We start from the raw sequence: 27,075 nt of genomic DNA on the forward strand, positions 1-27,075 counted from the left end.
GCCCTGTGTGAGTTCTCCCTAAAACAGAATGGCAGACTATTCCAGGCAGGAGGAGGAGTGAGGGAACAATGCAGTCGGGAGATGGATGTGAGCATCCTCGAGTACTTGGAAGGGAGTACAGTGTGAGACTAGAAGGGAGGAGAGGACAGGCTATAAAGAGGATGTTATATTTGGCTCTGAGCATGACAGGGAGTCCCTGGAGTTTATTGGGTAAGGGGAGTGGCGCGCTCAGTCATGATGTACAGGGAGATGCTTTGGCAGTTGAGTAAGTGACAGACGGGATAGAGACCAAGCAGAAAGTATTGCAGTGTCCAGGTGAGAGGGGGCGAGGATCTGCGTCGGAGGGAGACTGTTGGACGGACAGAAGGGGATACAGACATGGCAGGGATTAGCAACCGATATGGGGGTGAGAGAAGGGAGAGGGAGGAATTAAGGGTGACAGGGCAGAAACCTGGTCTTTTGCAGAGAGGAATAGTGGGTTCAGTTTGGGACACGATGAGTTGGAGATGTTAGGGGAAGTGTCCATGAGGCAACTGGTGTTAAAGGGAGAATAAAGATAGATTATAGACCTGGGAATCATCTACATAGAAGGATAATGAACCCAGGGAACTGAGGAAGTCACCGAGTGAGATAATATGGAGGGATCCAAGCCAGAGCCTTCGAAGACACTCTGGTCAGTGGCTATGACCTGGAGGAGACTGGCCAGGGAGGTGGGAACCTTTGGCGTCAGCAGGGACTCAGCAGTGCGGGGGCTGGGGTCGGTCTCCCTCTGCTCACGGGGCCTTTGGACAGTTTGCTTCTTCTCTGAAGGCCTCCACCCCACCCCGCTCCGTTGCTTTGTGCCACACTGGAGGGAAGAGGATCCTTTCATCCCTGGCTCCCTCCCTGCCTGAGTACTCAGGAGGTGGGAAGCGAAGTGGGCAGCTGTTTGGGACCCAGGAATGGACAAGGAGAAATTCGGTAACTCCTGTTCGGGCTGGATTCCCAGAAACCCTGGGTCAGGGAAGGGGTGGGGATAGACCTAGATAAACAGACCAAAGGTGAATGGAGCCTGCAGGCCGCTGAGTGAGCTCCAGCTAGGAGAAGGGGACATGGACTTCCTGAGGTGAGTGGGACGAGGGGGATACCGCACTCCCCATAGGAAGGACGTGAAATTTCCACCTTCCAAGAGGAAGGAATCATTCCGCTGAGCCAGGTCTCCTGGCCCAAGTCCTTCCTTCAGCTTGTATCCCACACCCCGAACCTGAACTCTCCTCCGCTATCCTTGCTTCCTGAGCCCTGGACCTCACCCCTACGTCTGACCCTTCTGTACCTCACACACCATAACAGCCTTTGGATTAGTAGCCCATGTCTGTCGAGATGGAAACTATGGCTGACTGACCCGTCTCTAGACCCCAACCCTGAGCCTTTAAGCCTCATTCCCAAGTCCTTCACTCTCCATGCTCCTGACTCACCTCTCCTATCCCAGTCTCTAACCTAATAATCGAAACCTGCTCTGTCCTCCTGGCCCTCCGGTCTCTGCTCCTTGTCCTGAATCTGAATGTCCTTACCTTGGACCCCCATCCCCTAAACTCTCTCCGCTCTGTGCTCTGGCTCCCCAGTCTCTGCCCCGTGTCCTTCATCTGAATCCCCTTGGCCTTGGACCCCCGTCCCCCAAACCCTCACCCCCGTCTTCTTCTCTCTCAGCGTCTCTGCCCCCCACTGCCCTCCTCATCCCGTCATCTCCCACCAGGCTGAGTCTCTTGCTGGCAACGGCCCTGCTGCAAGTGGGCGGAGACCCATGGCCGAAGGCCGTATTTGGGCGCCTCGCATCCCCCGGTTTCCCGGAAGTGTACCCCAACAACGAGGAGCAGAGCTGGAACCTGACGGCCCCCCCCGGCTACCGAATCCGGCTCTACTTTACCCACTTCGATCTGGAGCTGTCCTATCTCTGCGAATATGACTTTGTGAAGGTAGTGGAAGCACTTGGGTGTGTGGGGGACAAAAGGAGCATGGAAGGAGCCGAGCCCTGGGGGGTGAAGGGGACGCCGGCCCGCAGGCAGCCACAGATACCCCCCACCCCCAGGCTGAAAGGGAGCGGGCTGCCGCAGCGGCCCTGGCACGTAGGAACCGCTTCCAAATGCTGCTTTGCCAGTCTGGCCCAGGGTTAAAGGGCTTCTAGAACCTTTAGTTCTCCCTGCCATGATCTGCCTGGACCCACCCTATTCTCATTTGCAATCCCTGAGGCATAAGTGAAGGGATTTGTCCAGGGTCCTACAACTAGTGTCCGAGCCAGAATTCGAATCCAGGCTTTCCTGACTCCAGGTGCAGAGCTCTGTCCATTGTTCTGCCCACCCCACCTCAGGGAGACGCAGAGGGCTGCTCAGGGCTCCGCCAGCATAAGGGCTGGGAGACCCGGACTTTGGGGATCCTCGAAGGGGCCCCCAAGGAAGGCCTGGTCACCGATCGTTCCTCTCTCCCCGCCCTCCCCGGGAGGCAGCTCTACTCTGGGGACAAGCTGCTGGCCACCCTCTGCGGGCAGGAGAGCACGGACACGGAGCAGGCGCCCGGCAACCACACGTTTCACTCGGAGGGCAGCCGCCTCCGCGTCGCCTTCCGCTCCGACTATTCCAACGAGAAGGACTTCACCGGCTTTGAGGCCTTCTACGCGGCCGAGGGTGAGTTGTGTGGTCCGAGCGGTCACCGGCGTGGAAGCCCACAGGAGTGAGAGGCGGGAGGGGGACTGGCCTGAGCCCCACACACATCCTAGGACTCAGTTTCCCCGTCTGAGAAACTGCGCTCCTCTCACCTGTTTCCTGAAGAACTGGGACAGACTTAGGAGCTTAGAGCTGGAAGGAATCGCAGAGCCCCCTGCCCCTGTTTTACAGAGGAGGCAGCTGACTTTCCCAGCAGGATCTAAGAGCACACTAGGCGGTCAGTGGATGGTTGGATTGCTGACCCTCCTTTCTCCGTCTGGGCTGTGGAGCAGGGGGCCTGGCTCTGCCCTAACTCTCCCCTGGGCCCCAGCAGGCGGGGGGTCTGACATGTCGCCCCCTCCTCCTGCAGACATTGATGAATGCGGGGTGCCACCCGGAGCGGACCCCATCTGTGACCACCATTGCCACAATTACCTGGGCGGCTTCTCCTGCTCCTGCCGAGCCGGCTTCAAACTCCACAAAGACAAGCACACCTGCTCAGGTGAGAGGCTGCCCCGCAGCTTAGCTGCCCTGCTTTCCCTGCTCATCCTCCCTGACCTTTCTGGACACGATGCCTGCCCTTCCCTGCCCGCGGGCTGCCCCCCAGATCTGGGACTCGTGGCTAAGGAGAAGGCGTCTCCTCTGAGGGGGACAGGGCACAGGGCATGGGCCGGAGGGGGAAGGAAGGGCCGGGAAAAGGCCGACACGAGGCGTGACGGCGGCAAAGGCGCAAGCTCCGGGTTCCATCCGGCCCTTGAGGTTTCCTCCCCTCTGACTTCGGGGGAATCACCTCCTTTCTCTGGTCTCAGTTTCCTTCTCTGTAACATGAGGATGAAGGGGCCTCCGGGGTCCCTTCCAGCCACGGGGTCCATGAGCCCAGAACGGGGCAGCCTTGCAGTTTGCCTCCCTCCCATCCCGTCCTCCTCGCCTCGTCTCCCGCTCCCTCTAGCTCGCTTTTCCCAGCATCCTTTGGTGCTTGACTCCCTCCTTGGTCACGAACCCCAATCCCAGCCCCTTCCGGGGGATACAAACACACGGCACCCACTGGCGGCTCGGCTGGGGCAGATCTCAGCTCTGAGACGGATGGTCTGATGGAATCGCTGCAGGCTTCCTAGGAGATATCACTCTTGTTATTAACAATTATTAGTGGATCTTTCCTGCTCTCCTGTCTCTGTCTCCTTGGACAGTCTTCCCGGAGCCCCTCCCCTTGGCCCCCTAACCCCCTGTCCCTGTCTCAGGGTGAGAGCCGAGAGCCTTGCTCTTCAGGATAGCCTCTGATATCATTTCTTTCCTATCTTTATTTTCCAGCACAAGATAATTAACATCCCCTTAGCCAGGAAAGCCAGCGAGGGTCCTGGGGCCAGGGCCAGGCATGGGCCCTGCTGGATGAAGCATCAGTGCCAGGAGGCGGCTCTCCGCTGCCCACATCCAGACAATAAACCTGGCTTTCTCCCAGTGCTGCCCAGTGGCTGCCTCCAGGCGTGTCTTTGTGGGGGAGGGCAGCCCAGGGACCTAGAAGGCCATTGGGAAAAGTACTGTGGCCTTGGAGACCAGCCCCTTCTGCAGGGGAAGGGGGAGGTGGCTACCGGCCTATGGGGCTGAACAAGGGCATAAGGCTTGGCTTGTTTTCTCCTGTCTTTCTCCCTTTTCACAGAATTAGGGAATGCCCAGAGCTGGGAGGGCTTAGAACCCGGGATGTCAGAGCTGGGAGGGCCCTTAGAACCCAGGAGGTCAGAGCTGGGAGGGCCCTTAGAACCCAGGAGATCAGAGCTGGGAGGGCCCTTAGAACCCAGGATGTCAGAGCTGGGAGGTCTCTTAGAACCCAGGAGGTCAGAGCTGGGAGGGCCCTTAGAACCCAGGAGGTCAGAGCTGGGAGGGCCCTTAGAACCCAGGAGGTCAGAGCTGGGAGGGCCCTTAGAACCCAGGAGGTCAGAGCTGGGAGGTCTCTTAGAACCCAGGAGGTCAGAGCTGGGAGGGTCCTTAGAACCCAGGATGTCAGAGCTGGGAGGGCCCTTAGAACCCGGGATGTCAGAGCTGGGAGGGTCCTTAGAACCCAGGAGGTCAGAGGTGAGAGGATCTTTATTGACCAATCTCATTTAATGTATGAGAAAACTGAGTCCCCTAAATGAGAAGGTGACTTTTTCAGAGTCACACGTGCTAGTGGCAGAGCTGGGCCCAGATTCCAGGTCTTCACCTTGTTTGCACCACGTTTTTCCCCAAGGCTCCTGGTAGTTGTGCAAAGACGACCTCAGCCCAGCGGCCCCACAATCATCTACTTCCTATGGAGGCAACTCTTGGTTTCTGTCCCCGCCCTCCCTGAGGGACGGTTCTGATCCTTTCCATTTATCCCCAAGACTCCGGGTCCCCTTCCATCTCCCCCAGACCAGAATGCTCCTGCCCTCCCTCTGGTGGCTGCTGTGCTCATTGCATGGGAAGGCTCAGCAGCTGGTGTATCTGGGGCCCGGCCCAACCAGCTCCCCCGCTCCCAGCCCCCACTGCTCCGACTCCCCCAGTCTTGGCTCCATGTTGGTCCGCAAGAGAACTGAACGAGGTTCTGTCCCTCTCTAACTGCAGGAATGCTAAATGCCGGGGACGGAAGGGAGGGTCACTTCTCAAGCCTGTGCTCTCGGGTCACCGGGATCTGCACAGCGCTGGGGAAAGAATCCTGGGTTCGAATTCTGGTTCTGAGTCTCGCTAAGAGTGTAGCAAGTTGTTTGGGCTTCCGGTTGTTCATCTGTAAACTCCAGGGGCCAGAAGCAAGTCCCTTCTGACTCTCAGCTGACCACCCTGCGAGCTCTGCTGGGGCCCAGGGTAACCTTTCTCTGAGAGGGAGCCAAGGGGCATCACAGCCCCATCCACCAGGGAGACGGAGGCCGGCCGCCCTCTCCTTCCCCCAAAAAGCTGGATCCACCTCCTGCTCAATGGCCATCTCTTGAGATCATTAGGTTGGAGAACTGGAAGCTCTGGGTTCTAGCCTTGAATGCTGAGACAGAGACAGAGAAAGGCACAGAGAGAGAGAGACAGAAAGAGATACACAGAGAAAGAGAGAGAGAAAGAGAGAGAAAAAACAGAGAGAGACAGAGAATCAGAGAGACAGCAAAACAGAGACACAGAGACAGAAAGAGAGACAGAGAGAGACAGAGACAGAGAGAGAGAGAGACAGAGACAGAGAGAGAGACAGAGACAGAGAATCAGAGAGACAGAGACAGACAGAGAGAGAGACAGAGACAGAGAATCAGAGAGACAGCAAAACAGAGACACAGAGACAGAGAGAGAGACAGAGACAGAGAGAGAGAGAGACAGAGAGAGACAGAGACAGAGACAGAGAGAGAGACAGAGAGAGAGAGACAGAGACAGAAAGACAGAGAGAGACGGAGATAGAGAGAGAGAGAGAGAGAGAGAGAGAGAAAGAGAGAGAGAGAGAAGAGAGAGACAGAGAGACAGAGAGACAGAGACAGAGAGAGACAGAGATAGAGAGAGAGAGAGAGAGAGACAGAGAAAGAGAGAGAGAGATAGAGACAGAGACAGAGAGACAGAGAGACAGAGAGAGACAGAGAGAGAGAGACAGATTTTATTTCCAACCCACTTGGCGGGTGCATAGAGGCTTAGACTTACATACAGTGAGGTGGTCTCCGGGTTTAGATCCTGCCTCAGACACCAGCTGTATGATCTTGGATAAGTCATTTAATTGGGGCTCTCTGCCTCAGTTTTCCCATCTATAAAACGAAGGAGTTGAACTTCATGAGCTGTAAAGTCCCTTCTACCTCTAAATCTATGGTCCCCAAAGTCAGGAAGTTCATCTCTGCCACAGACACCAGTTATCTGACTGTGAGAAAGTCAGTATAACTACATGCCTCAGTTTCCTCATCTGTAGAATAAGGGTTTTGGGCTAAATGACTTTGAATCCTTCAAACGAGTATTTATCGAGTACTTACTATGCGCTGTGGGCCTGTGCTGAAGGCCGGAAATATAAAGGCCCAAATGGCACAGTCTCTGCCTCCGAGGACTTTACATTCTAATGGGGGAAGCGGCATGTGCAGGTTTGAGAACGGCTCAGAATCTGGGCCTCCGATATATATATATCAACAGAAGCTAGTTTGGGAGGGAGGCCCTCAGGGAGAGTCTCAAGGAAGTAGGACCTTGTGCCTGAGCCCCAACTTGGAGAACAGAGACCCCCGGCCTGAGGGGGGAGAGCTCCAGGTCTGGGGAGTTAGGGGAGCGTGTCCAGAAAATTGTCAGACCAATGTTGGCTTGGCTGGAAGAGTGCATGGAGGGAAATACTCTGAGAGACAATTGGAAAGGTGGGAAGGGGCCAGTCTGAGAAGAGATTTAAATAGCAAAGAGTATTTTATATTTGATTCCAAAGAGATTAAGGAACCGCTGGAGCTATTTTGAATAAGTGTCTACAATGAATATGGATTGGAGAGACACAAGGCCCTGAGACCAAATAAGGGCCAGACTGGGGATGATGAACCAGGATTGTGGCCGTGTGAGGGAGAGGAGGAGACTGTTGCAAAGACACTGGAGGGAGAAACGACAAGATGTGACAAGAGAGTGGATCTGTAGGGAAAGTAAGGGAGAGGAATCAGGGTGACATGGAGGGCGTGAGCCTGAGTGACTGGGAGGCTGATGGTGCTCTTGACATTAGGAAAGCCAGGAAGAAGGCGGGTTGGGGAAAGATAATAAGAGAAAAGAAAAATAATATAATAAATAGTATATATATATATGTGTGTGTATATAAATGTGTGTATAATACATATATAATAATACAAATATAATAGCATAGTATAATATAGAATAGTACAATACATATATAATAGAATAGAATAATATGTATAATACTGTTATAATATATAATAGTAGGATAATAGTATAGAACATATAGAATATAATAGTGTACATATATAATAACACATACATAAAAATGATATATGATAGTATAGAGTATATATATATAGAATATAATAGTATATACATATAAATATAATAGCATAGTATTATATATAGTAGTAGTATAATCGTATATGTATAATAGTATAGTATAACATATATAACAGTATAAGTGTGTGCATAAATAATATATATGTTATATATAGTATAGTACATATATAATGATATAATACATGTATAATACCATATATATCATATGCATACATAGTGCACATGTAGTATATATAGCATATATAGAATACATAGTATGTATAAATATATAATATAATACATATATAATATTACACATGTAATAATAGCATATGTATAATAGTATAATATAATATGTAAGAGTTTAATAGTGTATATATAACAGTATAGTATTATAACATATAATAGTACTATAATAATACAATATAGTAATATAGTATATATGTAATAGTATAGAGTATATATATAAAGAGAATATGATAGTGTATATATGTATAGTATATATATAATAGTAGTATAATAGCATAGATTATATATGTGTGTGTGTGTGTGTGTGTGAGAGAGAGAGAGAGAGAGAGAGAGAGAGAGAGGATATTTAATAATATAGAGAAAAAAGAAAAGAGGACCACACACCATTAGTGGGTGTGACGTGGAGGAGAAGTGAGCGAGGAATGTTGCGGGTGCCGTGATCAGCCAGGTTGCCCGGGTGGCAAGCCAGCACCCTTTGACTGTTCCACTTACCTCCCAGAGTGGCCGATGGGGGTTCCAGAGGCTCTCTGGACAACGGTCATTTGCAGGCAGATCTGAGTTTACCTGAGAAGTTTAGTCACCTGAAGACTTCTCTGGGCCGGCGAGTTGCCGACACTCTCAGTCAAGCCTCAACTCTCTGCAGACCAGGGAAACAGCCCCAAGGGCTGGACCTGGGACCCCTTGATAGCCGGGACCCAGCTTCCCAGCTTTGTGACTCAGGCTCCTTCCTAAGCAAGAAAGGGATATTCCAGCTCTGGGTCTGGAGTTGGGGAAGGTGGTCAGATGTAACCAAAGGTGATTTCTATGGTGAGAGGAGTGAGGGGGAGGTTGAAGGAGTCAGGTTCTCACTCTGGCTCTTGTCCGTTCTCTTGACAGCCCAGTGCTCAGGCCAGGTCTTCACCGAACGATCTGGAGTGATCACGAGCCCCGACTACCCCCAGGCCTACCCCAAACTCTCCAGCTGCAGCTACAGCATCCAGGTGGAAGATGGTTTCAACATCATCCTAGAATTTGAGGACTCCTTTGATGTTGAAACTCACCCAGAGACCTTGTGTCCCTATGACGTCCTGAAGGTGGGTTGCCCGGGATGTTTTCCAACAACGTGGCTCATGTGTTTAGACCAGCAGTTCCCACACTTCAGCCCACTATTTTGTTTCCTGCTCTTGGATTAGCTTCCTACACCCCGCTTCCGATAAACATGCAGATGGGAGTTTGGTGCTTCTGGACCATATTGCTGCTATTTACCCAGCATTCATTTCCTTTCACAGAATCAATCCCCAAAGCTCTCCTGCCCTTTTTAGCCTCAAATAAATTTCCAAGCCCGCTTGAGGTGTCTATGCAGAGAAGTGAGGGACCTCGCTAGGTCGGGCATCCTCTGTCAATAACTGCCCTTATAATGAGGAATATTCTTTTTTTTCCCCTGAGGCAGTTGGGGCTAAATGACTTGCCCAGGGTCACACAGTCAGGAAGTGTAAAGTGTCTTGAGACCACATTTGAACTCAGGTCCTCCTGACTTCAGGGTTGGTGTTCTATATCCACTAGCTGCCCCATGTCCTTATAATGAGATAATAAACTAGTAGCATGACTTGAGTTTCCCCAAGGGGGTCTTGTTGTGCCCCCATATCCCTTCCTCTTCCCAGGAGTCATGGAGCTGGGAATTCTGGCATTACTGAGTCTTTCCTTTGGGGTTATTACTGTCTTCTCTCAGATATACACTCATGGCGCTAATAAATAACGGGAGAAACATTAGTTTCTTCATCAGAAAATGTTAGATGTGTAGGGAATCTTAGGGCATAGAATGTCAGAGCTAGCAAAGACATTAGAACATAAAATGTTAGAACCCAGGAGGTCAGAGCTGGGAAGGCCCTTAGAACTCAGGAGGTCAGAGCTGGGAGGGCCCTTAGAACCCGGGATATCAGAGCTGGGAGGGCCCCTAGAATAGACAATGTCAAAACTGAGAGACACCTTATAACAGAGGATATCAGAGCTAAGTGGGCCCTTGGAATATACATATAAAAAATTAGAAATAGAATGTCAGAAATAAAGATGTAGAAATCAGAAATATAGACTATGAAATGCCACAATATGGAATATCATGAAATGTTAGACCATAGAATGTAAAATCAGGAGGGATCTCAGAATGGAAAATGTCCAAACATTTCCCTTTAACAGTTGTCCATTGGGACCCAGACCATCTGGGAAAACTGGACCTGTGATGGTCAGATATGGGGGACGCACTCACTGCTCTCATTAGTTTCTTCCCTGTGCCATCATCACCATCCCCACCGTGGCTGTTGCCACCGAACCTTCACTGCTATTGTTCTTTTTGGCTTTCAATGTCATGCTGCCTCATCAATTCCTTGGGCCCCTCCTCCCGCTTCCATTTTGTCCGTAGAGATGTACCTACAACTTTGTGTGACTTTATCGTTTCAGATTAAAACAGACAAAGAAGAATACGGTCCATTCTGTGGACAGACCTTGCCCCCCAAAATTAACACTAAAAGCCACAGTGTGACCATCACCTTCATCACCGATGACTCAGGAGACCACACCGGATGGAAAATCCGATACGTGACCACAGGTAGGAGTCTCAGAACCTCATCAGAAGTCTCCGGTGTTACAGCTTTCAGCAGGCTTAGGAGTTTGTTAGGAGAGGAGGAAGTCACATCTTGGAGCCGTTACGGTGCTTCCTTTAGAGAGTGGCAAGGTTACTGACACTGGAACCAGAGGATCTGTATTCAAATCCTATCTCTGATACTACCTATGTGACAAAACAGTTTACAACCTCCCTGAACCTCAGTTTCATCATCAGTAAAATGAGAAAACTGGAGATGATTTCTAAAATCCCTTCCAGATCAGTGGATGAATTTGGCCAAAAACAATTGGCTGCCTTCTCTGATTTGAGCTGATGATACAGATGGTCTTGTGTTCCTTTTGGAGGGATGAGACTCTCCCTTCTTCAGCCCAAACGAATCTTCCAGTACTTTGAAATGTCACTATGAGAGATTCATTTCTTTGGGTGAAGGTTTAGGGCAGGTACTCTTTTGTGTGTGTGTGTTACACTGGGTACGCTTCTCAGAAAAAAAGTTTGTGGCCATTATTCATCATTGAAAGAAATAGTAAAGTTTTAATGTTTTTGTTTGTTTAATTGTTCCTGACTCTTTGTGACCCCATTTCCAAATGGGAGTTTTTTTGGCAGTGGCTTGCCATTTCCTTGTCCAGCATTTTACAGCTGAGGAAACTAAGGCAAACAGGATGGAGTGACTTGCCAGGGTCACGAAGCTAGGAAATGTCTGAGACTTGTTTTCCTGACTCTAGGCGTGGTACTTTACTCATTGCTCCATTTGGCTGCTCCAGTTTTCAGTAAGAGATCGGAGAAGATAAAGATACAATTTTTTCCCCATCCAAGTTCAGAGGCCCCACTGAAATCTATTCATGAATGACCCCTTGAGGGTCTAGGAACTCCAGAGACTAAGAATCCCTGGCTTGGAGAGTCTTTTTAATGAGAAATTCCTAAAAATAGTCCTGGCTAGAAGACATAGTAATTTAATCCCAGTTTTTGTTTCAATTTAACAAACATTAGGAAGTGCCAAGAATACAAAGAAGGAAGGGAATAAACACGAATATAGCAGTTATCACACACTAAGCATTGTTAACAAATCTTATCTAATTCAATTCACACAAAAATCCTGGAGGTATATGTTATTACTATTTTCATTTTACAGTTGAGGAAACTGAGGCAGAGATTAAGGATTGGAACTCTGTCCTCCTGACTCCAAGTCCAGTTTTAACTGCCTCTGAGACAAAAAGGAACAACTCCTCCTCTCAAGGTGTTTATGTTCTACTGGGTGAGGGTGAGATAACAGGCACACAGATACACAAAAATAAAGTGATTTGGGAGCAGTGGTATAGATGGCACAATGGATAGAGTACTGGTTCTGGAGTTAGAAGAGTTTAAATCCAGACTCAGATACTTAACACGTCCTAGTTGTGTGACCCTGGGCAAGTCATTTAACTCCATTGACTTGCTAAAAAAAAAAAAAAAAAAGTGATTTCAAAATGGAAGAATGGGGTGCTTCCACTGGAAGATTAGGAAAGGGTTTCAGGTAGCCTCTGACGTGTGCTCTGAAGGAGCCTGGGGATTGATTCTAAGAGATGGAAGTGAATAGGGAGAATATTCCAGGAGTAGGAGATAGCCAGGTGGGAGAAGGAATAACTTATTTGGGGAACAATCAGTGGGCCAATTTGACTGGAATGGAGAGTAGATGGGAAGAGCTCCCAAATAGGGAGTTCTCAGTGAGGAAATAACCTTTATTAATGCAAGTCAGCATCTCTAGGTCATTTACAGAGTTCCCTGGGGACACTGAAAAGGTGAAGGTCAAGACTAGATCCAAGTCTTGGGCTCTAACCATTACACACACACACACACACACACACACACACACACACATGATCAACTAGATCAAGTGGTCTAAAAGTTCCTGTGGGTCCCAGAACATCCAATTAAGAGAAGAGTTTGTATCAAACTGATAAAAGGAAAGAAAATGGGATTCTATATAGGGACAACCAAAAATAACTAACTTATAGAATGCCCCTGAATCCAGATCTGGGAAAAGGAGCTATGGCCCCTTAATCTGGGGTCACATAAAGGCAAGATGAGTTTAGTTGTTTCTCTTGAAGATCCTTTCCAGCTTTGGCAATCGAGTTTCTAAGTTTTAAGTGAGGCCTTTTCCCATGCTGGATTGGTAGTTTTCTAGGTTAGGTCCTGGGGAAGGCTTTTCTAAAGCCAAATACATTTCTGGAAAACTTTATTTGGCTTCATGTGGGGAGTTAGTTAAGCAGGGAGCAATGAGATCAGATCTGGATTTAAGGAAAATTATTTTGGCAGCTATGTGAGGGATGGTCCAGAACACTCAAAACACTTTCTGACAACAGAGACTCAGTCTTTCTTGAATCATTCAGCTAATACTCCAAAAACAGTGACAAATTCTACCTTGTACACCAAGCACAGGCTTTGTGATTTTTAAAAACATTTTTTTTCCAATTTGGGGAAAATGTTTTATTTTTATTTAATCATCCCTATTTTCATTGCCTTCATCACTTTCTGTAAAATAAAGCATATGGACTTGATGAATGAGACTCTGGACAAGATAATCTTTCAAATTCCAAATTCTAGGTTATAGAATCTCAAAATCATATTGTCCTCAAAAGGAGTCTTACCAGTTCTATAACAAAGGAATAAACAAATGAATAAATCAATGAAAAATCATTTATTAAGTACTCATAAGATGTAAAGCTGGCCAAGATTCTCCTTTACAGCTTCTTAATAGGATTCAGTTGATAAGTAAACATGCAATAGTATGAAAGAATTGGAAAGGCCCTGGACTTAGGTTCAAATCCTGACTTGGATCTTGGATAAAGGGGAAGGATAGAGACTGGACTAGAAATCCCTTTAGTACTATAGCTATGATTCAAGAATCGCCTTGAATATAAAGCATTCCCCTACAAGGAGATCTCTGAATCATAAAATATTAGCATTGGAAGGATCTCAGAGGCTGGCTGGTCTAACCCAAGTCTCTAGGTTTTTATTAATAAGAATCCCCTGTACTATGGATCTGACAAGTGGTCACTCAGCCTCTACTTGAAGAGCTGTGATGGTGGAAATCTCTCACTTTCTAAGGAGGTATATTCTACTTTTGGACATCTCTTTTTTATATTACGCTGAAATCTGCCTCTCAAATAATCAATCAGTTAATAAGTATTTAAGTGTGTATTATTAGAGACATCTCCATTCCAAATGTTCATGTGAACTCTTTGGGCCCGACCTCTAGTACAGCCTCTCGAGCCAATATTGGTCTGATCAGCCACAGTTGGACACATTGTACCTTGACTCCAACATGGTGACATAATTTTGGTCCTTTTTGAAAAAGAACAACCAATCATTACAAGGCTCTGGGGATATAAATACATAAAAAGAAATAATCCTTTCAAAGATCTTATATTTTCATGGAGAAGACAACAATTACACATGAAATATAAACTGAGAAATCACTAACATCTACAAATTAATTCAATACCAGATGGTTTGGAAAGGAGCAAGGGTGTTAGCAGTTGGTGAGATCAGAAAGAGCTTTATGTAGAAGATGGTGCTTGAACTGGGACTTGAAGTAAGGATTCTGTGAGATGGAGATGTGGAAGAAGGGCATTCCAGGCATAGGAGATAGCCAGAATAAAGGCTTGGAGATGCTAAATGGAGTGTATTGAGGAATAGCTAAATGACCACTATGGCTGTATTACAGAGTGTGGGAAGGAAAATAATGTCCTGAAAATAAAGGCTGGAAAAAGAAGGGCTAAATTGCTTAAGACTTTAATTTTTTTTATGGGCTAGCAAATTTATTGGAGTTTTGTCAAAATGACACTTGAGCAATCATGTGGATTAAAATAGTATTTTACTTTTCAAAATATATGTAAAGATAGTTTTCAAGATTCATTTTTGTAAAACTTTGTGTTCTATTGCACAGGTTTTTTTTTTTTTTTTAATAACAATAGTTTTCTAAAAAAAAATTTTAAATACATGCAAAAATAGTTTTCTACATTAACCCCTGCATAATCTTGTGTTTCAAGTTGTTTTTTTCCCCTCCCTTGAGGGGTAAGGGCAGGGAAGGAGAAAAATTTAAAACACAAAGTTTTTTTCTTCTTTAATAGTATTTTATTTTTCCAATTATATCAAAGACAGTTTTCAATATTCACTGTCGCAAAATTTGTGTTTCAAATTTTTCTCCCTCCCTTCCTTGACTCCTTCTTCCCCAAGACAGCAATCTGATATGGGTTAAAAATGTGCAATCCTTTTAAACATATTTCCACATTTGTCATATTGTGCAAGAAAAATCAGAGCAAAAGGGGAAAAAAAAAAAAAAAACACGAGAAAGAAAGAAACAAGCAAACAGAAAACACAGAAAGTGTTTTGAGAGTTCTGGACCATCCCTCACAAAGCTGCCAAAATAATTCCCCTTAAATCCAGATCTGATCTCATTGCTCCCTGCTTAATTAACTCCCCACATGAAGCCAAAGGCTTCAGAAAGGCTGTGATTGGCATTCTCCATCCGAATCCACGGGAATTATTAAGGTTTTAAAATTAAACAGAGGAATTTATATTTTATCACAGAGGCCAGCATTGGAGTTCTGTACTTTAGGAAAATCCTTTTGGCAGCTGCATGGAGGATGGACTAGAGTGGAGACAAATGGGAGGCAGGGAGACCATTTGGGAGGTTATTGCAATAAAATAGGTGAGAGGAAAGACTAGAGCCCAATCTAATTTAGCAGCTATGTGAGTAAAGGAAAGGAGTCAGACGAGAGCAGTTCTATGAAGTTATGGAAGGGCCAAGATTTGATGACTAGTTGGTACACAGTGAGGAGCAAAGTAAAAAGATCAAGATGAGGGAGCCACTTCATCTGAAAACGATCTGGGGTCTTTAGTGGACAACAAGCTCAGTTTAAGACAACAGTGTGATATTAGGCTGCTGAGAAAGCTTAGGCAATCTTAAGGCTATATCGAGAGAGTTATCTAGGATGAAGGAGGTGATCCTCCTGTTTCAATCTGCCCTGAAATTGTGTCTTCATTTCTGGGTGCCCCCGTTTAAAAAAGGTGAAGAACAAGCAGAAGAAAACAGCCAGAATGCTGAGGGTTATATTTGGGATCGTGCCATATGAAGCTAGATGACCGCTAAGATAGAATCTGGACTAATCAGTCTCTGAGGTCCCTTCTCTGGTTCTAGTAAAATCCAGTTCTTGGTTCATCATCATCAGGTGCTCTTCACCCCTTCCTTTCCTCCTTTACCCACTCTACTAGTCCTGTATACCCCACATCCATCCAGACAGCTTGACACATAGGTGGGATAAGACCAGAGTGAACACCCCCATTTCTTCCTGTAAGATGGAAGAATCATCAAGCCTATCCATATGTGACCTGCTGATGCAACCTGGGGACCCCTCTGCCGCCCCTTAGAACTTGGGGGCCGTTTGAATTGCCCTCCATCTAAAATATGCTGTCACTCCCATTAGAACGTGAGCTTTCTGGGGGCAGTTCTTTGGATTTTGTTTTTTTGTTTGGTCTTTTTGCTCAGCACAGTGCTTGATACATGGTAAGCCCCTTTTCATCCATTTATCCATTCCCTTTCACCAGATTTGGGGGAGAAAAAAGACGTACATTGAGACCTCTGCCGCTCCTTAGAACTTTGGGGGCTGTTTGAATTGCCCTCCATCTAAAACGGGCTGTTCCCCCCCCCCCCCCCCCATTAGAATGTGAGCTTTCTGGGGACAGGACTTTGGGGGCTTTTTTGTTTTGTTTTTTTTTGTGTGTGTGTTTTGGTCTTTTTGCTCAGCACGATGCTTGATACATAGTAAGCACTTAATACGCTCCTTTTCATCCATTTATCCATTCACTTTCACCAGGTTGGGGAGAGAAAAAAAAGTGGGACGTACATTGAAACATTATTTCTTCTACGACCAAGAGTTTAATCTTGTAACATTTCTTCTCCATCTGCTCAGCTCAACCGTGCCCTAATCCAATATCGCCACCTCATGGCCGCATCGCGCCAGTGCAGCCGAAATACATCTTGAAAGACCATTTCTCTCTCTCTTGTGAGACGGGATACGTCCTCTCCAAAGTAAGTCCTAGAGAGCCAGAGGGTCCTAGCCCGGAAGTCCCGACGCCTGGTATGTCTGCCCCCTTTCCTTTGGAGGCCGGGACAAAGGTTGGGGAGCAAGAGAGCCGGTTTCTGTCTGTGTGGGCCCCCGCATTTAGGACCCACGTGTGGACAAAGGCTGAGCCCAAAGGCGGGCAGGAGGATGAGTTACCTGTCCAGTGAACCACCTCTGCATTAAAAAGGAGGCAGGCAGTCCCCCTGGCCCAGAGATGACCTTCCTCGGCAACAACTCCTGGGCCCCCATGCACCAAAAAAATGAGATGCCAACAGGAATTCGTATATTCTGCAAAGTTATAAATAGTGATCACTGGTCAGGGAGAGGGAGTATAATTTTAAAAAATGCTTAGCAAGTTGCTTAAGTGGCCCAGGTAGGAGATTAACATGTCCTCTTTATGTTCTTCAAAATTGTCACTAAGTCCCTGTAGTAAAAAGTAATAATCCTGAAACGATAGCTAGGCAATCCACAGTCCTGCAGAGGGACAAAAGAGAAGAAGGTGAGACACTTTTCTCACCTTAGCAAAACTTCTAGTTCCCCTTTCCCATGATGCCTCGGCTAACACCGATGCCGGATTGTCGGGAAGCCCCGTTCCATGAGCCTTTGAGTCACAAGGCGGTCTCTCGGTCCAAGCTGCCTCCTTCCTTGTTGGAGGCTTGTTGCTGGTTTTCCTCCAGAGGGGAAGAACTTCGAGGTCACTTAGAATGGCAGACTTTTTTTAGGAAGGATTTTTAAAGATCTTCTCTTGTGCCCTCCGATATTTTTTAAAATGAAAGTGGAGGCCCAGTTGGGGGATGACTTGCTCATTCCTACAGTTACTAAACAGCAGAGACTGGATCCACACCAAGATTCTTGGATACCCCAACTAGGACTCTTTGTTATTTTAATGAATATTTTATTGTGGCTTCTTTTTGACATCAGACGCTCCCCTACACACACACACACACACACACACACCTCATAGAATCTTCCCAGGTAACAAAGGTCAGGGTAGCAAAGAAATCCAACCCATTGACCACATCTGACAACTTCCCCTTGTGCCGCTCCTGTAAACAATGGATCACACACAGATTGAGAGCCAGAAGAAACACAGGGTCCGTGAGCTCAGAGAGAGGTGGAGTGATTTTCCAAGAGTCGCTCAGCTAATAAATGTCAGATTTGAGCTGAGAGCTTCCTGACTCCAATCCCAGAGCTCTAGCCACTGTGACTTCTCTTCCAGGGAAGATACAACTTTTCTAGCCTTGCCTCCCCTTCTTTCTCCACCCCCTTTCCCACTGCCTCCCTCTTCCTCAATCTTCTTCTCTTCTTGAATTGAAAAATTAAATGAACAGTTATCTGACTCAGATAGTTCCTAGCTGTGTGACCCTGGGCAAGTCACTTCACCCTGTCTGCTTCAGGTTTCTCATCTGTAAAATGAGTCAGAGAAGGGAATAGCAAACCACTCCAGTATCTCTGCCAAGAAAACCCCAAAGGGAGTCACAAAGAGTGGGATACAACTGAAAATGACTGAACAACAACAAACATCATGCAGCTAATATTTCTCAAAGAACAAACTTAGACCTGGGTCTTTCTGAATTCAAGGTGGACCCTCCAGCTGCCCTGCCATATGATCTCCACATCATATGTGAGTACATGGTATCTGAAAAATAATACAGCAATTAAAGCTACATTATACAGTGAATCCAGAGCTGGACTAAAAGTCAGGAAGTCCCAGGCTTTAGTTCTTCCTCTGACATTAACTATCTGATAACTCCCTATACTGATATAGAAACGAATTCTCTTCTCTCAAGAGAAAAACAACATCTCTCCACCCTGGCATACAAAAACCCAAATACAGCTCAAAACACAGAGAGATAATCGATGATAGATAGATAGATAGATAGATAGATATAGATAGATAGACAGACTAATATACATATGGATGGATAGTATGGATAGATAGTAGATAGCTGGATGATAGATTGGATAGATGGACCAATAAATGGATGGATAAAAGGATAGATAGTAGATAGACAGATGGACCAACATATATATGGATGGATGGATGGATGGATGGATAGTAGGTAGTCAGATTGAATAGAGTAGATAGATGGATCAATAAATGGATGAATGAATAAAGGAATAGATAGGCAGGCAGATGGATCAATAGAAAGATAGAAAAATGGATGGATGAATGGATGGATAGATAGATAAACAGATGGACTAACATATATATGGATAAATAGATGGACAGGTGGATCGACCAGCATACATATGAATGGATGGATGGAAAAATAGAGGGCATTTATTAAACCCTTTTGGAAGAAACTATGCCAAGTGCTGGAAATTCAAATACAAGCAAAAAGAGACAGCCCTGACTTCAAGGAGCTTACCTGCTAATGGGGAAGATAGTATAATGAGAGCTGAACAATAGGAGGAGGATGCTACCTACAAGAAGGAACGAGATAAAAGTACAGTGGACTTACACACAAGCCTGAACAATTCCTAAAAGGAGGTTCCATGATGGATTCCTCAGTGGGAGGAGCGGGGTCCCAGGAGTGGAGGTATCTTCAGGCTGAGAGGCAGTTGTTAGCCAGGAGAGTCAGGAGCAGAGTGCAAGAGAACACTAAGAAAAAGTCAGTTTCTACATTGCCATTTTTTGTGATGTCACCAACTTAGAAAACTTTTAGAAACCAATGTTTTCTCTTTTTCTCCTCAGGATGAAAGGATTTTGAAGTCTTTTACTGCAGTCTGTCAGAAAGGCGGAACCTGGGACCAAGCAATGCCAAAATGCATCAGTAAGAGGCTGATTCAGACAGTAGGGATGATAATGGTTCTTTTATTTCGACAGAGCAAATCAGAAAATAGGGTATAAAACTAAGCTTCTAAACCACGGAAGGGATATTTAAGTCCCACAAAGTCACCGACTTGTAAATCATGCTTTCTTCACTTATTTTGATACCAAAAAATAGTAATAGTGATCAAAAATCAGAATACTCCAGAATGCCAGATTACAAAATAGGAGAAGCCCTTGACCATATCCTTTTTTATGTTTTTATTTAATGCAAAACAAAAAATATATGAGTACCGGGCATAAAGTCTATTGTAAACTATATAAATACGGTATTTAAATGACCATATTTCAGATACACTAAATAGTCGTTGAACATCTGCTGGATGCAGACGCCTTTTGGATCTGATTTAACTACCTTCAAGAGGCCTTTCCCAAGTAGTTAGTGCCCGTCAGGACCTCATATTATTGGTATGCTATTTTTGTATTTCTACCACTGTTTCTCTCAAGTCTTTCCTTGGCTGTAACTATTTCTCACTTCCTCTTCCTCTCCTGTCTCTGCCTCTTTTTTTCTCTTCCTCTCCCCATCCCTTCTTCCTCTATGTCTCCCCTCTTTTCTCCTCTGTCCCTCTGTCTCTGCTTCTTTTTCCTTGTTCCTCCTTCCCCTTTTCCTACTCTTATCTCTTCCCAAATATTTGCCTTGAGGCAGGGATTGTAACTTTTTTTTTTTTTTTTTTGGTTCTTGTCTTTGCATCCCAGCTACTTAATATAACACCTGGCACCTAGTAGGTGCTTTAAGAAAACCCTTGTTGAAGTTTATCATGTGCCTCTGCAATCACCATTCCACATCACCTATTCATTTATTTAGCAAATATGTATTAAGTATTGTTTAGAGCTTGAAGCTGAAGAAAGAAGAAAGTTTAGCTCCCATATGGTCCCGGTTCCCATGGAACGTGCAGTCCGACAAGGTTAGGGAAAAATGCAAATACAGAGAAATCCAACACACAATGATACCTGATCTGTTCATTAGAGAGGGGCAGAACAGAAAGCCAAACTTTTCCCTAATAAATGGAGCCGTAAAACTTAAAAATTCCACATTTTATGGCGCAGCCCAATGTTTTCTTATCTGACCATCTCCAGATGGTAAAGTGATACTTCTGAGGACAGTCACCTTGGTGCCGAGGTGAAAGTTTTTACATTCTCTTCACAGAAAAAAACCTAGTGATAGTGAAGAACTTAGAGGTCATGTAGCCCTTTTCCCGTGTGTAGTTTTTTCAAGGTCCTTTCTGTTCTAATGTCTCGCCAAGTTATAAATTGAACATTATCCTTGAAGCCAGGTAGACCGTGTCCAATTTTCTCCACCTTATCTCAATATTGGTTATCCCCCTTCAGCACTAGAATAAGATAGACAGGGGACTCTGGAAGTCCTTTGGAATCCCTTTTTCTTAGGAAGGAAAGAAAAAGGTGGACCTGGTGGATGAAATTGTACAGGAGAAGATAATTTAGAGAAAGAAGAAAGAGGATCCTGTAGATTAAAAATTGTAAAAGAATTGTCATTCCAGGAGACTGAGTGTTCTAAAGCGATGAATGTGGATGCACAGGGAACTCATTGAAAAAGCTAGTTTTAAAAGGCAGGCGCAGATGGTCAAGCAAGGACTGTTAAAGGAAGGCCAGAGCGACACATCTCTTTGAGAATTATGCCAGAAGCCCCTGAACTCAGGAGGAGCTGGGGCTGGCAAGAAAAGCTAAGGACAAGGAGGATTTTTAAAAACTTATCTTGGGGCAGCTGAGTGGTGCAGTGGATAAAGCACCAATCCTGAAGTCAGGAGGACCTCAGTTCAAATCTGACTTCAGACACTTAACACTTCCCAGCTATGTGATCCTGGGCAAGTCACTTAACCCCAATTGCCTGGGGAGAAAAAAAAAGGAAAAAAGAAAAGCTTATCTTGGAGAAAAGAGGATTGTCAGAAATGATAGAACTACTGTTAGGGATAGATAGAACTACTGTTAGGGATAGATGAGGTGACAGTAACGAGTATGGAGAACTAGGGGTATGCAATTCCAGTTGTGTTTCTGGATTGGTTTTGCTATTTACCAGCTAAGAATTATCTTTAAAGTAGAAGGGGGAGCGGGGGAGAAGAAATGCCGACGAGGGTGTTGTTTCCTTTCAGTAATAGTAAGAGGACACCTAGCTCTGTTTCATAGGTTCAAATGACCAGATTGTCATTCATTTTTGGTCATGTCTCTTTATGACTCCAATTGTGGTTTTCTTGGCAAAGATACTGGTTTGTCATTTTCTTCTCCAGCTCGTTTTACAGATGAGAAAACTGAGGCAAAGAGGGTGAAATGACCTGCTCAGTGTCACACAACTAGTAATAATTGTCTGAGGCCAGATTTGAACTCGGGAAGATGAGTTTTGACCCCAGCTCTGGCATTCTATGCACTATGGAACCCCTGAGTCCACTTGATGAATTGTACTGGTAGATGAGACCTTTTGGCCACAGTCAGCAGTTATGGGGAGACAGTGGAAATGGGGGGGGGAAGAATTGAGAAACTGGAGAAAAGCAGCACTGTGAACTTTCAAAGGAAAGAAGAAATCTGAGGAAAGGCTTAAACATGGGATCAAAACTCCCCAACTTCCCCGGGGCTAGGGAAGGCTCAGCTAGGCAGTAATTTATCTGAAAAAGATAAAAGGTTAGTTGACTGTAATCTTGACTTGCGTCATTAGTGGCAGCCAAGTAGTAGACTGTCATCTGAGATTAGATTGAGGAGAGATCTAGGCAGATGGCAGTTGCTGCCGCTCGAGCCTATCAGACCGCATCTAGGGTACTGTGCTGAGTTTCAGGGTCCATATTTTGAGAGGGACTCTGTTAAGGTTCTTGTGATTAAGTCAACAAACATTTATTAAGTGCCTACCATATATCAGGTGGAGCCAGCTGGATAGTGTTGAGTTCAAACCTGGTCTCAGACACTTCCTAGCTGTGTGACCCTGGGCAAATCACCTCACTCTGTCTGCCTCAGTTTCCTCTTCTATAAAATGAGATGATGAAAGAAGTAGCAAACTACTCCAGTATCACTGCCATGAAAATCCAAAATGGGGTCATGAAGAATTGGACACAATTGAAAAAATGACTGAACTGAACCCATAGTTAACACTGCCATTGTTCCTGGAATGGACGGATGTCTCAATCTACTTTTATACAGCTCCATTCCCTCTTCTGTATCTGTATCCCTACTGCTCAGCACATAACCCCTTAAAGGATACTTATTTATTCATTCAATCCATATAGAAGGGATTGTTGTTTTGCCCCAAGAGCCAGAACTGGGATCACGGGGCAAAAATCACAAAAACATAACTTTCCATAGAAGGGAACTATACCAAAGTAGAATTGACTGCCCCAGAAGATAGTGAGCTCCTTCTCACCAGAGACCTTGAGTGAGGGCTGAGTGTCCACCAGTCAGGAATACTGCAGGAATCCCTTCCAGGAATGGGAGGCCATGTGGTCTCTTAAGGTGCCCCAATTTTGCAAGGCAACCTGTCCCTTCCTTCAGGAAGGGCACCGTCAAAGCCTAACATGCCATGCCAGAAATGGTAATTCGCTTATCTGTGGCCTTTTATGTATTAAATGCTTCGCTTCTTAATTTATAACAAAAGTTCAGAGAGGTTAGGTGTCTTTCTCATGATCACACAGCTAAGTATTGGACTAGCACTTGAACTCTGATCATCAGACTTTAAACACAGGCCTTTTTCCATCTTAAGGCAGCCAGGTGGTGCCATGGATAGTGCCAGGCCTGGATAAAATTCCTCTTCCCGAGTTAAAATCTAGCCTCAAACACCAGCTGTGTTCCTGGACACATGCTGTTTGTCTCAGTTTCCTCATTTGTCAAATGAGCTCAAGAAAATGGCAAACGACTCCAGTGTCTCTGCCAAGAAAACCCCAAAATTGAGTTGGACCAACTGAAAACGACTAAACAAATTGCATCTTAAGGATGCAGGTGATGTTTTGAAGTCGCTCCACAGAAGAAATTAAGCGATGCCCATGGTGTGCAGGCTAACGACATTGCTCGGGGATAGATGGCTCCACGCTGCCATGCGTCTGTATGAATTGCTTACAGGCTCTCTAGCCCATTTTCATCTTGGTACATAAAATATTTTACTTCATTTGCTTTTCCCTCCTCCTCTCCTCCCCCATCTTTATTAGTTGTTGACTGTGGCCCGCCTGATGATCTATTCAATGGCCAAGTGACATACATCACAGATAGTGAAGTGACCACGTATGAAGCCGTGATTCAATATAGCTGCAAAGGCCCCTTCTACACTATGAAAATGAATAATGATGGTAAGATAATTCTTTTTCGGCACTGGGGATGGACGATGTTGGGAACACATACACTCAAGGCCTGAAAATAAACTTTAACCAACATTTTTGGCCAACGCTAGAAGAAAGATTAAAAGGCACTTTTCCCATTGCTAAGTGAAATATTATAGCTCAAGTGACATTTAATGTCAATTTGCTAGAATTCGAAAACAGATCTTATCCAGTAAATGACTACTCCAAACACACAATATATTCCAAATGGTTTAATTTAACAAGCCAAAAACCGTATCATTAAGCACTTGAGATCTTGATACATATTCAAGTTACACATCTAAAAGGTTTCCACTTTGCAAGCAAACATGGTAATGCAGAGACCTCCTGTTTATGAAATCATGTAAAATGGTTATTCAGACACCTCTATTTCCCACTGATGCTCAAGAGTCAACATCCTTCAAGGTGGTATTCAGACAAATGACAACCATCTTATATATGCAGTTAATTTAAGCTTTTTTTTTTTTTTTTTTTTTTTTTTGCCTTTTCAATGATTTGCAGGTAAATATCAGTGTGGGGCTGATGGCTTCTGGAAGAACTCCAAAGGAGAAAATTCACTCCCAGTCTGTGAGCCTGGTAATGGATATACTTATATAAGAAATTTATAATTGATGGAGGGCAGAAGAACTTGGTATTAGAATATAACTAGGGCTTTTAGCTGTAGTAGGCAAAATCTGACTCCAGCGACTGGCCCTTAAACCCAGTTACTAGTGCCAGCTAACAAATTCTCATTACTCCCTTTCCATATGGAGCAGTTGTTAGGTGGCAGCTACATTAGCCATTTGATTGTGGTTGACCTTTTAACTAGGCAAGCATAAAAAGTTAAATGATTTTTTTAAACTACTATCTTTATCCATTTGTAAATATGTTCTTCCACTGAGTTACTTTCCTTCTATGTAAAAATGCTATTAAAACCCAGAGCTAATAACTTGTTGATTATTTCCCTAAGCTGCAGCTTTCGAGGGCATCTCATTTTTAAACATTAATGCAATTTGCCTTTAATAGTACTTTAATTTAAAATTTTACCAGAATTGGCTCTCAAGAAATATTTGAGCAAAGTGATTAAAGCCGAAGAACGTGAGGGTAATAAGTGTGTTATTACCTTCCTGCTTTTTTTTCCTTTTACTTAGATTCTATCATATAACACTTGTAAATTGTTGTTTTTATAAGTATCCTGCCACAATGGGAAGTTGAGAGATGTTGTAATAATCGGAGTTTAGTTAGCAATAAAGACCTCAAGTAAAATGTAATACTCATAAAAGCCAGCCAGGGAATAATAATTTCTGGACTGTAAATGCCCCAGCAACAACAGTAACCAATGTGGGTGTCCTATTTTTATACATTAAAACACAGCAAACTGAATGGTCCAAGTTGAAAGCACTTTGCTAATCTTGACATCCTAATCACAACAGCACCTGTTGTACTAGGATGGCAGGATGGCAGATTGCCCCATTTCTAAAGATGGGGAAAACTGAGGTTATGCAGGGTTTTATTCTTAGATACTCCAGCATGATTCTTTTATGAACTAGTCTAGGCATCTTATTCTTTATGGCCATCATCCTATAAGTTAATTTGTTTCTATCATGTTTATGGTCACAAAATGATTTTCAGAATCTTCAAAATTAGGAGCTATATAGCAGCTGGGTAGTGCAATGGACAAGCCAGTTAGAGATGGAGTAATAAAGCTTTGAGTTCAAGCACGACCTCAGCTATTTCCTAGCTGTGTGATGTTGGAGGCAACTGTTAAATTTTCACCATTACCACTTACACCTCCGAAATCAAAAGCTACAAATTAGGCCTTGATTTAACTTTGTAAACCTGAGGGGACACAATGTTAATGCAGGTTAAAATTGTGTCATGTACACTTTGGGGGAGGGGTGGGAAAAGCTGGTTATTAAAACATTTTACTGGTATACCCTGTGTAAAACTCTGGACAGGTCACATCCTCTGCCTCAGTTTCCTTATCTATGAAACAGTGATAATAGCACTTACCTCCCAGTTGTTTAAATGAGGTAAAGTGCTACATATCCTTATAGGGTGAAATTTCTGGCAGTCCATAAAAGTATAAAAGCTCTCCCTTGAGCACCTATCAGCAGGATTCTCTTAATGCTGCTCAATTCTTAGTGCTTCAGGGAGAAGTGAAAGCTAATAAGGTATGCCATATCCCTAGGATCTGCATCTTTTAAAACCATCATCTTATCCAAACAATCTGAAAATGAATTTCTGCTATCCTCTTTACATGCTCCAAGTTTTCCTTGGCTTTGCAGTTATCTCCTAACACAACTATCTGTCCTCCCAACAGTTTGTGGTGTGGCATCTCAGAGACTGGAGCGAGTACTTGGAGGGAGGAAGGCCAAGCTTGGCGAGTTTCCCTGGCAAGTCATGCTCCTCGGGGATGCTCTTGCTGGAGGTGTGCTTCTGCATGACAACTGGGTGCTTACAGCTGCTCATGCAATCCATGAGCAGAGAGACCTAGCATCTCTGGAAATCAAGATGGGGCTTCTGAAGCGATCCTCACCTCACTATACAGAGGGCTGGGCAGACAAAGTCTTTATACATGAGGGTTACACCTATGATGAGGTCAACTTTGACAATGATATCGCCCTGATTAAGCTGAAGAATCACATACAAATTAACAGTAATGTCACGCCAATCTGCTTGCCAAGAAAAAATGGAACCCGTGTGAAAGCAAATGATTTGGGAACAGTATCTGGCTGGGGAAGGACTGAAAAAGGTTTCAGAGCTCACAGTCTCATGTATGTTGAACTACCAGTTGTTGACCAGCAAACGTGCCGAGCAGCATTAGAAAACAAGAAGTCCCCAGGAGGCAAACCTCTCATCCTAACTGACAACATGATATGTGCTGGTTTTCAAAGTGGTGGCAAGGATTCTTGTTCTGGGGACAGTGGAGGGCCCTTTGCATTTCAAGACCACAAAACCAAAAAATGGTTTGTAGGCGGGATTGTGTCCTGGGGTTTGGGATGTGGTGAGGCAAATCAGTATGGAATGTACACCAATGTCATTAACTATATTCCTTGGATTGAGAATATAATTTTGAATAACCCTTAAATTACAGACACTTCCATTATCTTCTCCCTTAATAAAAATTATTTTTCCAGCAATCTGTATTGTAAACTTCTAACAAAGAAAACTGAATTTAGAACACTAACACGAAATTCAAAACAAAATAACCCCAAACATTCTAAGATGAGGTTTCTGAAAACACACAAGAGTACATTTTTAACAGCCCAGGTTAACCTTTCTACAAACAGGAAACATCTGCTCTGAAGAAGAACTATAGTTGGAATTGCTTCTTACTAATAAGCAGGATTCCCTTCTATCTACTCTTCAGCTAATCCCCCTTGTGACCAATGGGTAGAGTATTGCATTG

At 44.7% G+C, this 27,075-nt stretch overlaps 1 protein-coding gene across 2 annotated transcripts; it reads left to right on the forward strand.

The window, feature by feature from the left end:
• Positions 1-1,018: 1,018 nt before the first annotated feature.
• Positions 1,019-26,806, forward strand: MASP2 (MBL associated serine protease 2). 2 transcript variants are annotated; one of them, XM_051988581.1, is made up of 11 exons: positions 1,019-1,105; positions 1,733-1,952; positions 2,480-2,657; positions 3,046-3,177; positions 8,721-8,917; positions 10,278-10,425; positions 16,392-16,510; positions 19,243-19,321; positions 23,517-23,654; positions 24,186-24,260; positions 25,987-26,806. In XM_051988581.1, the coding sequence occupies exons 1-11, from the start codon at positions 1,092-1,094 to the stop codon at positions 26,751-26,753; spliced, it is 2,067 nt and encodes a 688-aa protein (XP_051844541.1). In that variant the 5' UTR covers positions 1,019-1,091; the 3' UTR covers positions 26,754-26,806. The 2 variants fall into 2 exon arrangements, with proteins under 2 accessions (XP_051844541.1, XP_051844540.1); XM_051988580.1 differs by lacking the exons at positions 8,721-8,917; positions 10,278-10,425; positions 16,392-16,510; ... (2 more) ...; positions 24,186-24,260; positions 25,987-26,806 and adding an exon at positions 3,984-4,140 and having other exon boundaries at positions 1,029-1,105.
• The last annotated feature ends 269 nt before the right edge of the window (positions 26,807-27,075 follow it).

The sequence above is a fragment of the Antechinus flavipes genome, chromosome 3, assembly GCF_016432865.1.
Source record: "Antechinus flavipes isolate AdamAnt ecotype Samford, QLD, Australia chromosome 3, AdamAnt_v2, whole genome shotgun sequence".
Lineage (NCBI taxonomy): Eukaryota > Metazoa > Chordata > Mammalia > Dasyuromorphia > Dasyuridae > Antechinus > Antechinus flavipes.

Excerpts from the sequence above, each read along its gene's own strand:
- MASP2 (XM_051988581.1), top strand. Across the intron at positions 2,658-3,045 it reads GGCCTTCTACGCGGCCGAGG|ACATTGATGAATGCGGGGTG; the intron begins GTGAGTTGTGTG and ends CTCCTCCTGCAG. Across the intron at positions 3,178-8,720 it reads AGACAAGCACACCTGCTCAG|CCCAGTGCTCAGGCCAGGTC; the intron begins GTGAGAGGCTGC and ends TTCTCTTGACAG.